The sequence below is a fragment of the Misgurnus anguillicaudatus genome, chromosome 19 (assembly GCF_027580225.2).
Source record: "Misgurnus anguillicaudatus chromosome 19, ASM2758022v2, whole genome shotgun sequence".
Lineage (NCBI taxonomy): Eukaryota > Metazoa > Chordata > Actinopteri > Cypriniformes > Cobitidae > Misgurnus > Misgurnus anguillicaudatus.
In genome coordinates this window covers 26021744-26037246 of record NC_073355.2, presented here as the reverse complement: position 1 = coordinate 26037246, position 15503 = coordinate 26021744, and the positions used below count along the sequence as shown (strand labels likewise).

At 37.0% G+C, this 15503-nt stretch overlaps 1 protein-coding gene across 9 annotated transcripts in view; it reads left to right on the top strand.

Annotated features, from left to right (window-relative positions):
- kcnc3a (potassium voltage-gated channel, Shaw-related subfamily, member 3a) overlaps positions 1 to 15276 on the top strand; it is a 60727-nt gene extending 45451 nt beyond the window's left edge. For 2 of the 9 annotated variants that reach the window (XM_055193955.2, XM_055193951.2), the window contains one exon: positions 14107 to 15276. In XM_055193955.2, the coding sequence (XP_055049930.2) occupies positions 14107 to 14171 (65 nt within the window). In that variant the 3' untranslated portion in view covers positions 14172 to 15276. Of the gene's footprint in view, positions 1 to 4338; positions 4389 to 9604; positions 12029 to 14106 lie in introns of those variants that run through there. The other 7 variants (XM_073857278.1, XM_073857277.1, XR_012359238.1 and 4 more) reach the window with 6 other exon arrangements.
- The last annotated feature ends 227 nt before the right edge of the window (positions 15277 to 15503 follow it).

Here is a 15503-nt window from a genome sequence, read left to right as displayed (position 1 = left end):
TTGAGCTCCAACGCTGTTAGGATGTGTGCTACAGTCCTGTAGTCTTACTGTTTAGGAAAATGTCTTACATACACATCACATCAGATGAGACACTGACTATGAGACAGACAGCTGAACAGCCAAATACAGACAAACAAACAGTGACCAAGTATAGAGGGAAGTGAGGGAACACAAGACAGATGTCAAAATGTATATATTGATGATGATTATTTTGTCACAGGTAAGTTAATGACATACCTATGCCGTTGCCATATTAACAGGACACAGTGTTGGGCATTGTTATGAATTGACACTGTAAAGTTAAGAGCTATATGGTGAATCAGGGCCACATATAACTTTTCGCTCACCATGTCATTAGTTTATAGTGTAGGACTAACTCTGTCTTATCCTAACCTTCATTGCACCCCACACCCTCTCTCTCTCTCTCTCTCTCTCTCTCTCTCTCTCTCTCATTTTCTCTTTCTCTCTCTCTGCATACTCATAGAAAGTGTTTCACTGTTGTTTTACTTTGAAGTCTGGAAAGGTCAAAGATTTGGAGATTGGTTGTATACATTGTATACATCAAGTTTTCTCACTCTTTGTCATATATTTCATAATATTGACCTGTGTGTGTGTGTGTACATAGATCAGTCTAGAGTTGTTTACATGTTGTATGAACGGTTTTTGTGTTGTTCTTTTGCTTTTGGTATTCAAATTTGTTTATTATTTTATGTCCCGGCCCTCCACCACTGCATGTAGTATATCCATCTCCCTCACTCTACCTTCTGTCCTCTTACTTCTTCCTGCTCATTGTTGCCAAGGCAACAGTGGAAAAGAGCATTCTGGGACGTAGTAACACATGATGAAGTATACAACATTGGGGTTAAAGATTATTCAAGCTATAAAATTTCACGCACGCACATTTGGCCTTCCAAAATGAACATTTTAACCTTGACATTAAGACATCCAGTTGCTTTCAAGATGCACTTATTATTATATTTTTTCCCCTTCCAATCCTATTTCCATTGTAAAATACTATTTTGATTTGATGCAGTTTATTGCTTGTATAAATCTATATATCTTTTGAAAGACATTTAACACATACCCTTGTGCCAAGCCATTGACTGACTCTGGCTATATGTGTGCAGAACTGCAGTTTGGATGCTGGCCACAGCACACTGACTGAGGGCATTGTGGTCATCTTCCTCTCTAACCATTATCTTTAAGCATAGAAATAATGCTGCACTGCAGGGCTACAGTCACACCCACCCTCTCTCTCTCTCTCTCTCTCTTTCTCTCTCTCTCTTTCTCTCTTTTTTTTCTCCCCCTCTGCAGACTGATTGATTTTCCCCTCTACTCCTATTTAACCTCACTTTTGAATCTGTACTGTAACAGGAGATCATGAGGGTTCAGTCTCCAGGGGTCTTTAATAGCTACACCAATTCATTTTCAATTTCTCCACATAATACATCACCACAAACATCAAAAGTGCTCCATGTCCTTTTGAATCAACATCGCAAGTTGAAAAACTTTAACTGCTCGCTGTAAATATCAGTACGTAATTAAATGCTACAGTTTTTACTGCAAAACTACTATATATTACGTATACGTATGTTAACATGACTGATTATATTATGATTATGTTGTAGATTAATAATAAATAAACACGTACATCATGAATGATTTCCAAACACAGAATAAGAAACAAATAGGTTCAATTGCTGATCACAATGTTATTTTTCTAGTCGTTCAGCAGACGTACAGCCAACTGTCAGAATTCCAGGTTGCATCGGTTGTGAGAGTTTGACTGCAGTGCAGTAAAAATGGAGTAGAGAAAAATGGCTGCGAGGTTATACAGCTCTGACCGATAATGCTTGCAAAGGTCTCACTGCAAGCAAATGCTGTGTTGTTTAATCTATGGTTCGGTCAAATATGGATTTTTTTAAAGTTGAATTTGAACCACAATTCAGTTTGCCCATAATGAACCCAACCATGGGTTAATACAACCCATGTTTTATATTGCAAGAGAGGGGGTATGTAAACACTAGCTCTTTAAACTCATCACTTACAAGGACTGTAAATGAACTAATTTGAATAGCTTTCTATGATATTTTTAAAATATGCTATATGCTAAATAAATGCTAAAATGCTTGGTAACACTTTACAATAAGGTTGTGTTTGTTAACATTACACTGTAAAACAGTTCTGTAGAAATTGCAGTATTACTTCCAGTAACTTACTGTAGATTTTACATTTATGTTATTTACTGGCAACAGTTTGTTCAAAGTTAAATGAACATGAAACATTTTCAGTCTTTATCTTCTACAGTAAGTTACTGGCAACCAGCTGCATAATTACAGCAAATGTTTTACCGAGTTAACTCATTAGCTAATATGAAACAATACTTCTGCAGCATTTACGTGTTTTAGTTAACATTAACAGTTTAATATTTAACATTTACCAATGTTAACAAATACAACCTTATTGTAAAGTGACATTAGAAATGTATTATTTGTGCCGTAGCAAATCAGTTATCAGTGGCGGCCGGTGACTTCTTTTTTCGAGGGCGCTTGATGTGAAGTTTGTCACAACATGTATGTAGCCCGTCATGTGTGTGTGGTTCGTAGTTTCAAAATACGTGTTCTGCGTCGAGTGGTCCTTTGTGCATCACGTGTCTTGTCGGGGTGGGTGCCTGCTGCAGACGCGTCTAGGGGGTTTATGATAAAAGAGACGCGTTTGCCAGATACTCGCATAATCTCATGCATAATCAGAGTTTAATGTTAAGTGAGTGTCTTGCATGTATTTTGTGAACGTGAGCGTCTCTTTTACCATAAACGGTTTTGACACGTGATGCACTTGGTTCACGTGACGCAACAAACACATATTTGAAAATGCAAGCAACACACATGATTTTGAATTTGCGCCACTCGGAAGAGCAGTCACGAGCCGCCACTGTCAGTTATTGAAACTAAAAGGCAAAGATCTACAGATTTACTAAACCTGATTGGTTGAAAATCCCCAGCATTTACTGGTGATGTCATTGGTACAATGAGAATTATATGTGACCCTGTCTGTGAAATCAAGGCTGAAGTCTCGTAATCTAATTCTGAGAGTAAAGAAATTGGATTTTAATTTTTAGCATAGACGATAGTCAGTATTAAAGATATCAAGGTTATATTTTTACAGAATGTTCTTTACTTTTTTACTTTGTAGGATCTTGATTTTATGTAGAAAAAGACTCTCAAAGGATTTTCAAAGGCAGAGTCTCATATCTGTACAGAATCAATAGATAATTTACAAAGTAAAATATAACTTTCATTTATGGTAATTCAATTTTCATTTTATGAAATGAGTACTGTACATGTAGATAAGGACTGATTCATTTTTGGTGAGAGGTTAAAAGTTAGGGGAATGGAACAACAGCAATTGTTTTTCTTTTAGTACAGACAAGTGTCATTTTTCATCATCTCTGATGGAGTACTGCATGTATGACCCTATCATACATGATCTAAATTTATTTTAAATATTCTTTCACAGCATTTGTTGTTTTTTGTGTCCTTACAGTAGATGAAATGTCAAAACCCACATACTTGTCTTTCTATCCTGTGTTTCTAGCTGCATAGACCATCTTTTTTCACAGTATTATTTCTTATACTGTACTGCAAGCTACAGTAACATGTGAAATGCCATCTCTGGGTACTGTTCTATGTGCACATGGGATTTATCGTTTATCTTTTGAATGTTCCTTATATGTTTGTTGTTCTGTGCAGCATTTGTACTGCATACACAAGTGCTGATTTCTGAATGTATAATATTTTTCCTGATTTCTTGCTGCATTCATACCTTACACAGCACCGACACCTCATCACATATACCTGTTTACTGTTTACTATATTATTTTGTTTCTGTGTTTTTCTTTTCTTTTGCAATGTTTGTGTATTGTGATTGTGGTGTTGTGCTCCGTCTTTGTGTTATGTTGTGTCAAAATCATACATGCAGATGCGATGTAACTAGTACCTGTATGTATGCCACTACTGGTGTTGTATTGTGCGTTTAAAGGGAGAACAAATATCCATTGGTGGATATTGCAAATATTAACCTGGATAGCACCATACAAATGAAATATACTGTGTATGAACACAATCATGCTATGCCCAGCTACCTTATAGAGTAGTTTTATGTGATAAATATTCTATTGATATTTCTACTGACAAATTTTCTTAATAGATATGTATTAAGTGGATCAGTACTGGTGCAAAGTGTTCAGCACAGTATTGTTTTATTGCCGCACAATAACAAACCATCCTGTGGTTAATATTTGTACCACATACTAACACCTACCTTCCATCTCACCCCCAGGCCACTCGTACAGTCCTCGTAGTGTTACTAAGGTTTGACATGAGGTATGTACACACAGCAGACAGGGAATTTTATGTCAGGTCGAAGGCCCATGCAGATTAAGCAGTATAATCTCTATGGGCTGGTAAGCATGATGAAGCCACCATGAGCTACACTCTTAAAAAAACAAAACCGTTCTTTACAGCGATGCCATAGAAGAACCGTTTTCAGTTTCTTGCTTACATATTTTTTAATCTAAAGAACATTTCGTGCAACAGAAAGTTAAAGGTTCCTTATTGAGTAATTCAGCCAAAATGGTTCTTCTATGGCATCGCACCTTTATTTTTAAGACTGTATCCATGAAGCTATAACGTTAAGACTCAAAGCTCTGTGATTCATTTCCTGCTGAGAGTTTGATTATTACTGTCTGACAATGGTGAAAGCCTATAGCACCATACTGCACCATATTATGCAAATATTAAGCCCTATGTCTCAAATACAGATGCTTAACAATTACAGCAGCCCAGAGTCTGTCTAGCTAAGGGTTTGAATTACATCAGTCTAAAAACACTGGCGTAATTCTTCATACATAACCTCTCACCAAGCAGTGCTGCATGTGTGAGGCTTGTGAGTGTGTGTGTGTGTGTGGTATAGATAAATAGCTCGCATTGATTGACAGGTCAATGATTATGCTGGAATAAGGAAATAAGCAAACTTTTAGAATGAAACTTTTGCTCTTTCGTGACCCGAAAATCTCAATATTTGTGAGGGTAGATGTAGAAGTTTCTTTTCTTTCCCTGTCCTCCTCCTTTAGTTTCTCTTTATGTCGTTTCTCTTTCAGTATTCTAATCTGTTCTATAAATTAACCCTGGACTTGTGGGTAATCTGTTCTAGGTATGTTTCAACTAAGTTCTTAGTACATAGGCATTTTAAGGCCTGTTTCACATTATACCTGAAAGCATTATGTAATTATTTATGCATCTACTGTGTATTCACAGCTTTTTATAGCCACATTTAAAAGCAGTTTTACATTTTAGATGTAAAGCTTTTATTAATTACTGTAGCACACATCGAATCACACTATAAATCTGTTTATTCACATTGGCTTTTGCAATATATGCTTTTATGAAGCAACATAAAATAATAGAGGGAACTACTTACTCACTGCTTGACAAAAGACAAGTTTTACAAGCAGTGACAGACACACACACACACACACACACACACACACACACACACACACACACGCGCAGCACTTTCAGTCCAGTAAATCTGACTGAATCCAGATGAATAGGCAGTTTACAGCAAAAGTTCTGTATATTAATTACCATTTGGATGTAAATGTGGTCCGTTCCTCTGCTAATATGAATTATATTTTACAATGATAATACATTTATAATTATCAATAGCCAGCCACAATTATAAATCTGTTTTATAATTTATAGTCCCTTTTATTTTCTCTATAGAGCCACAGCAAGGGAAGTAAGGTGATCCTACATACTGCTGTTAGAGTTAAACTGAAGATTCATTTACATTATACCACGGGTTTGTTGAATGCTTAATTCTTATTGGTTGAGAAATGTTCCACAGGTGTTGATTATTATTATTATGCCAAATGTCTTAAAAATAGGCACCAGAGCAATGTTTGTGGTAACCGTGGTATAAGCAGAATAATTGACTCCGGTCCTTTGAATTATTCAAAAATAATGCACACCCGGTATAACGGCACTCCACTTCACATCGTGCCGCATTAACACCTTGGGTGTGCATTATTTTCTTATAATTCAACAGCCCGTTATCAATTATTTCTTACGTATGTACCTTTTGTGTGTGCAATGTGAAACAGGCCTTACAATGTCCTATAGTAGTTACTAATGTTATTAATGTAAAAAAAGGACTAGTAGTGTATTCTTTGTTAACTATGACATTCATATTGTAACTGGTCAGAGAGAGATTATAAATTGCAAATGTGTATGGTTTACTTTTAAATTTTACTGCATGCTACAGTAGCGGCCAAAAGTGATTTCCCTGGGTGTTTGGTACAAATGAGGTGTATTGTACAAATTGGCAATACAAGGTGTATGGTACAAATGATGTGTACAGTATAGTAAATATTGGGCCAAACACCTTTAAGTTATTTATTGGACAAAATAATTTGGCATAATGGCAAGCCACAGTGTATTAGGAAATCAGGATTTTATTTAAATATACCAAAAATCCATAAAAAAACAAAACGTTTGCAAGCAATAAAGCATATTTTGACAGCAAATGTATCTGTATTATATTTATTAATCTATTTTGTTTAGTTTATACTTCAAACACACCAATAAAGCATGCATACAAAATACATATGCTGGTCATGTAATTAGAATATCATCAAAAAGTTTATTTATTTCACAAATTCCATTCAAAAAGTGAAACTTGTATATTATATTCATTCATTACACACAGACTGATATATATTTTTTGATTTTGATGATTATAGGTGACCAGCTGGGGAGAATCCCAGAATCAGTATCTCAGAAAATTAGAATATTGTGAAAAGGTTCAATTTTGAAGACACCAACTCAAAACACCTGCCAAAGCCTTTAAATGGTCTCTCAGTCTAGTTCTGTAGGCTACACAATAAAGGGGAAGACTGCTGACTTGACAGTTGTCCAAAAGACGCCCATTGACACCTTGCACAAGGAGGGCAAGACACAAAATGTCATTGCAAAAGAGGCTGGCTGTTCACAAAGCTCTGTGTCCAAGCACATAAATAGAGAGGGCGAAGGGAAGGAAAAGATGTGGTAGAGAAAAGTGTTCTAATTTTCCAAGATACAGATTTTTATAATTATCAAAATGAAAAGAAATAAACATTTTAAATATATCGGTCTGTGTGTAATGCAGCCTGATCTCGCGAATTTTCGTGGGACGGTCACAGAATGTTTTGCTAATTTTTCCGTAGCATTCTCACGGATCTCCGCATTTTTCCATGGCCCTGCTACGGACTGTCTTTTTCCGTGGAATTCTCACGGATTGGTTACTCAACTGTTTTGTCCTATTACCATTGTCACTACGGTTTAGGGTTAGATTTACATGAAATGACATCCTTACCCAAACCCAACTCTAACACCAACGCCAGGCAACAATTGTTTAAAGTTTATAAAATAGAATAAATCAGAAAAAATAGTATAAACCAATAGTTAAAGTGACATACGAACACAAACACCAAATCTAACCCTAAACCGAAGCGAAAATGGTTTGAAAGTGGGAAGGAGCAGTTGAGTGGCCCATCCGTGGGAGTGCCACGGAAAAAGACAGTTTGTGGCAGAAGAGTTAGCAGGAGATTCTGTGACTGTCCCATGGAAATTTGTGAGATTACGTTGGTGTAATGAATGAATATAATATACAAGTTTCACTTTTTAAATGGAATTAGTGAAATAAATCAACTTTTTGATGATATTCTAATTATATGACCAGCACCTGTATTTTATGCATCTTTAATAAAATATTTGAATAAAGAGTGACAATGTCAATTGTTGGACATCACTTTTGGCCACTACTGTATATTGATCAAAAGAAAAGAAGAAAGAAAGAAAGAAAGGTATATATTAGTTGCTCAGCACACACATAAATAAGCACACATATTTTTTTGTAAATGAATACTCTGTTGACTTTAATAACCCAATGAAATCTATATTATTCCAAATATTCCCTCTGATACATACAGTTGCACCACTGGTTTGATGTAAGGAACGTGGTGACCCAGATCTGTCCACTAAGCATCGCCTCTCTTTGCTGCTCCTATAGGCAATGCTTTAGTTATTGAATGACAAGTGGCTGTGCAGCACCCAGTGTCCACACTCACACTTACAGACATTAAAAACACACACTTCTTAACAGACCTACATCACGGCAGGGACTGGAGATAGGATTGCCGACTATACGACAGTAGGACCTTCTTAACACCCTGTGTTTTTCCTTCCTCGTGAGCTTCTGTTGTTTTGTTAAGAAGTCTTAACTCACCGTGTTTGTGTTTGTGTGGGAAGTTCTCCTCAGTGTCAGGAGGGGGTTTGTCTACTGTGTATTCTGCCAGTTCTTCCTTCCATATCCATTCACTTCAGCCTGTTAAGTACTGTACCTAGCAAGTCCAGTTCTTCCCCTTTCACAAAGCTAGAAAGAAGTCATGAAACGGGGGTCGGAATAGTATTTTTTAATGTGTCTGAAGCATTTTAAAATGTAAAAAAAGTTCTTCCAGTTTTGGGTTGAAGTAAATGTCTGTATATGACCCAACAATGGGTTGCAACAACAGCCTAATCCGTACTTCATATAAATTTGTGTCATGACAACTGACATTTTTGCGTTCATAGTTCATTTGAATAAAATGGCAAGAAACATGTAAGCTACGTAATCAATTCCCCTTTGTCTTTCATTATAAACACTAGCAAAAGTTGACAACAATACTGGACTTAAAAAATATTTTGCAATACATAAAGAATCAGATGTTTAAAAAAAGGCAGAAATGGATGTGGAAGGTAAGCTTTCAGGCACCGTAGGGTCACGTGAAGCTGTGTTAGTTCCTGTAGTACTCTACAGAAATACACAAATATAACTCATGGCGTGTGGAGAAGACAAATTTGCTGCTAATTTCGGAAAGACACTGAGTCGGAAACGCTCGAGCTTCACCTGGCCCACTGTGCTGACTGAGGCTGTGTGCGCCTCAGCGCTTTGACTAGACGGAGGTCCTCTGCTATACCTTCTGTGTTGGACTCCTGTGCTAGTATCAGAACATCTGAGACTGGGTCAAACACCTGGAAGCTAAACTCTTTACCTGACTATTGGTCTGAGTCAGCCATCAGGTGCTTCATCCACCTGCTCTATCTCTCCCTTGAACTGTATGTGGCTGCGACTAGAGGGAGTTTTTTTGTAATACTGCTGTATCATAAACATAAATGACAAGAAAACTTGATGACATTTCATAACTCTCATTTTTTTCTGTTTTGTCCTTTGTCTCTGTCTCTGTTTGTCCCTGTCTGTCTTTCTGTCTGTCTGTCTGTCTGTCTGCTTATGTGTCATTTACATTTATTTCATTTGCTCATTTGTTTTCTTGATTTACTAATTTTCAACTATTTTTGCTAATACTTTTAATCAACTAATAATAATGTATACATTTTTTGTCATTTACCATGTAATAATCGTATTATTTAACGTCACACTAACAAAATACATCTGCCTTCATCCATAATTCCTTCTTTTTTACATTACTCCACTCGTTGTATTTTCGACCCGGGCTCGCTGTCTGTAGCAGCCGGCTATGAGAAGTCCCGCAGCCTCAATAATATCTCGGGGATGTCGGGGGCTCCTTTGCGTCTGACCCCCATCACCCCTATCAACAACCAATCCTATGAACCCTACGAGTCCCCTGGCCCTCTACGCCGCTGCAGATCCCCCATCCCCTCGATTCTGTAGCACAGCGTAGGACAAATGAAACAAAGAAGGACGCTCAATGCACCCTCATTCTGCAATAGTATTAATAATCGTGATAAGTACTCGCACCTCAGCTCCTCCATTGTTTGGACAGGGTGGGGGTGTGGAACTATTTTTAATGTCATGCCTCAAAGGGGGTTGATGAGCTTTAAGTACTTAAATGAATCAAATGAGCATTTTCCGTCATTTTATCGCACATACTTCAGGCAATATCTCAGACAGGCAACTAAAACAATTATATGCTGTATCTTCGAGCGAGTTATGCCTTATTAATATACAAAAAAGAAGCACTGAATAACGTTATTATAATAAAACCCCTCACTGGTCCGTAGGCACCCTGTAGGAAATCTATACCTGTAGTTGAATGACTGTAGTTGGCTTTCCCACATTCTCCGCCTGTTTGCTGGTTATGTAAAAGCTAAGACTGGGAAATCCAGCAGGCTTATTCATTGAGCAGCTGTTGCTCCTTTGATAAACCATTATAGGCCTTGAAAAATAAATCTCTTCATATCAAAGCTTGAAGGGTCACATACGACAAGTAGTTCAAGTGCATGCAAGAAATGACTTAAGTTAGGCAAGTAGAGCATAACTAAACTAAAACTCAGTCCCCTGCTACATGAAACTATACATCTACTCTACTCTGCTGGACTGATGTTAACATAAAGCGAAGCCCTGAAGCGCTACTGTAATGGATCTAGAATTGGATTCGTTTGGCTGATGTTAAGTTTTGGTGATTTGGAGCATTATCGCTATCATTCTTATGACACAAGGACACTTTAACCTCACGTAATCACATCGCTCTAAAACATTTCCAACAGCAACATTGGTTTGCACTGAATATCTTGAAAAATGTACTTCGCAGGGGACACGTTATTAAGTCTTCGGAAAAATACTCAAACGGTGTTTGTGCAATACTGTATCAACTGTTACGATGACCTCAGACGAGCTGGAGACTTTACTATTTGCAACTATTAACTTTAACTACTATTGTAAAATAACAGCGAGACCGAGAACTGATCACTACAAAAGGCTATTTTTGTACTATAAAGCATTTAGACATCACAGTGAGTTTCGGGGATAGGAGTTGTGTGGGCTTTGAGTTGGAGATCTTGCATGGAGATGTACTGTACTATGAACTTTTTAGTTTTTGTATTTTGAAACACTACTCTGCATTTTTGTCACAAGAACCATACAACAAAACGAAACGAAAGGAGGAGCCATCATATTAAGAGCCTATAAACTTCTGCACTTCTTCCGGACCCTTACCAATTTGTATAGCGCATGAACGAACTGACTTTTACTATGGTATTTCCTCATAAATATGAAGATATGTGAAGCTAAGCTGCACTCCTCACTGGATATCCGCGTGTAATGGGGCTGTGGTGAACCAGACAGTTCATCTAAGGGCACGAATTAACTGGACCTTCATCATCATCATCATCATCATCACTGTCATTATCCTCCCTTATCATTATTATCATTTCCGATTACTGTTATTCCTATAATTTGAATGCAGTAGAAAATCAGTTCAGTTTGTTTTCTCTCTGGTCCCCTTTTCTTTCTCTATTTCGTTTGTTTTTTTATCTGCCCTGTCTTTTGGATGCTGACCTTCGTACCAATATAAAGGAGGGAACATTGAATGGATGCTGGATTGACAGCGGTCAGTAAGAGAAGAAAAAGATGACAAAATGAACTCTTTGAAATGCAGATACTGTATATGAGGCATATGTTTCACTGTGTGGGGTGCACAGATTTCATACGCACCTCTCAGCAATGGCAGCTCACAAAGCTTCTTGTTTTTTTATGTGAAGAAACTTAAATCTGAGGTGTAAATGACAAAATTGTATTAGGTTTTTATATTAGTTAAACAGTTGATCAGAAATCCAAGGAGCAGTTCTTTTTAGTTTTACCGTAAAGAATTAGTTTTGATATTCTGTAGTATTTAAATATTCATAACTAACAATTCATTACACTTCATCTAAATTAAGCAGTGGAATTCTACAAAGAGTGCATATTTTTTCTCCATTTGAGGAGATGCAAAAGCCACTAAACACCACGTCCGTCAAAAATGAGATAATGATATTAACCGAATGCTCTCGACACGTACTATACATTTATCAAATGCGCTTAATACAGTTTTGTTGGCAGAATCCATTAAGAGTCTGATAAAAATGCTAATTTACAAGAAAACATGTCAGATACACTTAGAGGTTTTTGCATCTGAGCTTTTCATTTCACTGTAGAGGGATTCCGTGGAAATTACAGTATTACTGCAGCTGTTTGCCGGTAACTTGCCGTGGATTTGGGTTTATTTTAATTGCCTGCAACAGTTTGTTAAAGTTAAATGAAAATTAAACATTAGCAAGTCTTTATCTTTACAGAATAAAAATGTAAAATAGCAGCCTCAAGCAGGACGTTCTGGAAGACAAAATCTGAAGGAAAGAACAGAAAAAGGTTGATGAGGATTTTTGGTTCCTAGAGTGCTTTGCGTGGGGCTGTTGTTTTATATTTTTGTTCTGTAGGACAAAGAATAGTGAATAAGATACATTTGAATTTACAGCGGGTTACTGGCATCCAGCTGCCAGTAATACTGTAATTTCTACACTGTAAAAATTCTGGTTGCCGGTGATTTGCCGTAGATTTGAGTTTATGTTATTTACGTCTTTGTCTTTACAGAATAAAACTATACAATAAAAGCCTCATACAAAGCATTCTGGGAACCAGAAATCATCATCAACCTTTTTCTGTTTTTTGCTTCAGATTTTGTTTCCCAGAATGTTTAGCTTGATGCTGTTTTTTTTTAGTTTTACTCTGTAAAGACAAAGACTTGTTAATGTTTGGTGTTCATTTAACTTTGAACCAAATGTTGCCAGTAAAGAGCATAAATTGGGATCTGCGGTGAGTTGCCGGCAACCCAGCTGCAATTTCTACGGAATTTTTTTTACAGTGTACGGAATCTTTTTACTGTACTACTGCCACATTCACAGTAAAAATGTAAATATACTTCAGGCACTATTTGAAGTTTGATAGATGCCTATAGCCTTTTGGAGAACCTCTGAGAAATGTAACTTCTGCAAATTTTCCAAAAAAGTCAATGACTTCTTTAGCGGTTTTAAAGGTGCTAGAGGTTCTTTAAAGGGTTCAGCCAGGGTTGCATCTTAAGAAACTTAAATGGTGCCTCAAGAATGATTTAATTTTTACAGTGTAGCTCGTACACTCTTTCTCCTCCTCTTTGTTAGCTAGAGAAAAAAGTAATGGTGGTTATTGATCACATAGAGTATGCATGGAGGAAGGAAACGGTGTTATGATATGTCTGCATGTGCACTGCTTCATGTGCATTTCAGGTCACACTAAAGGCCATGTGCTGGATGTATGCAGTGCCTCATGTGTGCTCTGTCTAACTGGAGTGTTCAGGTTGACGTTTAACAGTATCAAGGGAGCTGTTGTTTTCAGATCAGTGTGACAAGCAAAATACAAAAGGGATTATTTCAGCGGGAGCATTCATGCTGATCTGAGATCCATTAAGATTTTGTCCTAGAAAAAAACTGAAAAGAACTGTTTAGATTAGTTCTGTTGTGATTTTTTTTAAAGGTGTTTATCTGAAATGTCTGTTTAAAGTAGGCCCATATGAAATCATATTTAAAAAAGAAAATTTACCAAAATGATATATTAAGAGGGAGAGAAAGAGGGAAACACATATTTTGTCACCTTTAATCCCTGTGTGGTTCTGGTCTGGCCAACACTTTTTATTTCTCATCTTCACCTCATGATCCTCATACTCTGCATTTCATTTTTCAATCTTTTTTTATCTTTTTCATTGTTTTTCTGCTCTTTATGAGGGTCTCAATGATATGTACAGTTTTGAAGGTTGACTTTGTAATTTCCACATGCATGGATTTTCATTGTGAGCAATAAGGGAATTCAAAGTCTACGTGACAAGTGTTTTGATAAGACAATGTGTTTTGTAAAGAAGTTTATGTACATGTATGTTCATATGTAAGTGTGTACATATGGATGTGTATATTCATACACATGCATATCAATGATTTGCATGATACAAATGTACAAAAGTTTTTCATTGCTGTTTTGAGTATTTATGTTATTCTTGACTTAATTTTGCATGCTGGGATGCTATTGGGTGGCAGAGACCATTACAACAACAACAACTGTTTTATATTGTTTGTATTTAATGAGGTTTTGAATATGCTTTAACTATGTACCTTGTTTTCTTTAGTTTTTCTTCTCTTTTTTTCTGTTCAAAAGCATCAAAAGCATTGCAGATTGTCATTTTATGATTTATTCTTTTTCATCTTTTCACAGAGAACTATTCTGAAAGCCCAGTGCTTATCAGATATATGCAAAAAGAAGCAGTAACTGTGAACTAATCCTAGAACAGAAAATCCACTTCTTCCTTTTACAAATACATTCCCGAACGAACACCTGCCCCCTGTCCCCCAAAACCGACATCAGCTCCTGTACATTCCATTCAGTATCAAAGACTATTTTGGTTCTGTATTGCCATCTCACTCTCCCCGAACCCACACCATCATCAATCTTATAGTTATGCATTATTAATGAGGAATTTTGTTGTTGCATTAACTTCAGCTCTCACCCCCTCTGCAGGTTTTACGGGGGAATGAACTGACGTAGCATTCACTGTTGTAGCTCACTAGCACTCTCTTTGGTCACTTTATTTTTTATTTAAACAAAACATTTAGGCGTTCATCGGAACCAGAACTCTGTGTTCTTGTGCAAAGTAGCCGTTCTTCCATTTGTCATTTAGTAATACCACTGTTCAGGGAAGTGGAGGATAATGATAATGGCACTGACTACAGCGATGCATGTTTCCACACATTCTTCAAAAGTGCTGCATCCTAATGCATATTTTGGTTTTTCTGTGCGTAGAGACGAGTCAGGGTGGGCAGAGTAGGAGGGGCCAGATCCATTTACAGTAAATCCCTTTACGACATACAGTAGAAGAGAGAGGCCTGCTCCTAGTTAGCTTAGTTACCGAATGGCCTGGTAAGCGGAAACAGAGCTGCATGTGACCACGGAGGAAGATGTAAATAATTCTCGTGTACACAAATTGCATGTCGAGTTCACAGCACAGAAGCTAACGTGTGGCATTTGATATAGGGAGAGCAAGTAAGTTTAAGCAGTTCAAGTATATTACCCAGAATCCTCTCTGTGTCTGTCAGACTTACGCTCCCCTATCACTACTCAGGTATATCTCTTTTGTTTGTCTAAACCAGTGCTTCCAAAATGATGTCATTAAAACAGAGAAAAAGAGAGAGAGAGAGAGAAAGTGATGATTTATAGACATTTGTTTTCATTGTGCATAATAATGAAATAATTCTGTTTTCTCATCAAGTCTTCCTAGTTCCTACGCGTATTTCACCCGTCCATCATTTTTCCCGCCACTGTCATTTCACATCATTTTAATTTATTGTCAATGACTCTACTGCTTCCAAAAAAAACAAAAAACAGCCACCACCAACCAAAAAAGCCCGGATAACATAAGAAATCAAGGAAAACCATTCACTTGTTAAAACTTTTCGAACACGGTTTGCCATAAGTGGATTACAAAAAAACTATATGGAATCAGGACTCGACCGAATCAGGAGATGAAAACATGAGGGACAGATTGAGTGTTTGAATGATTTTCGACAAATGAAGACAGGCGCCGTGAAATGGAGGACAGTTTGGGGAAGAAAGAA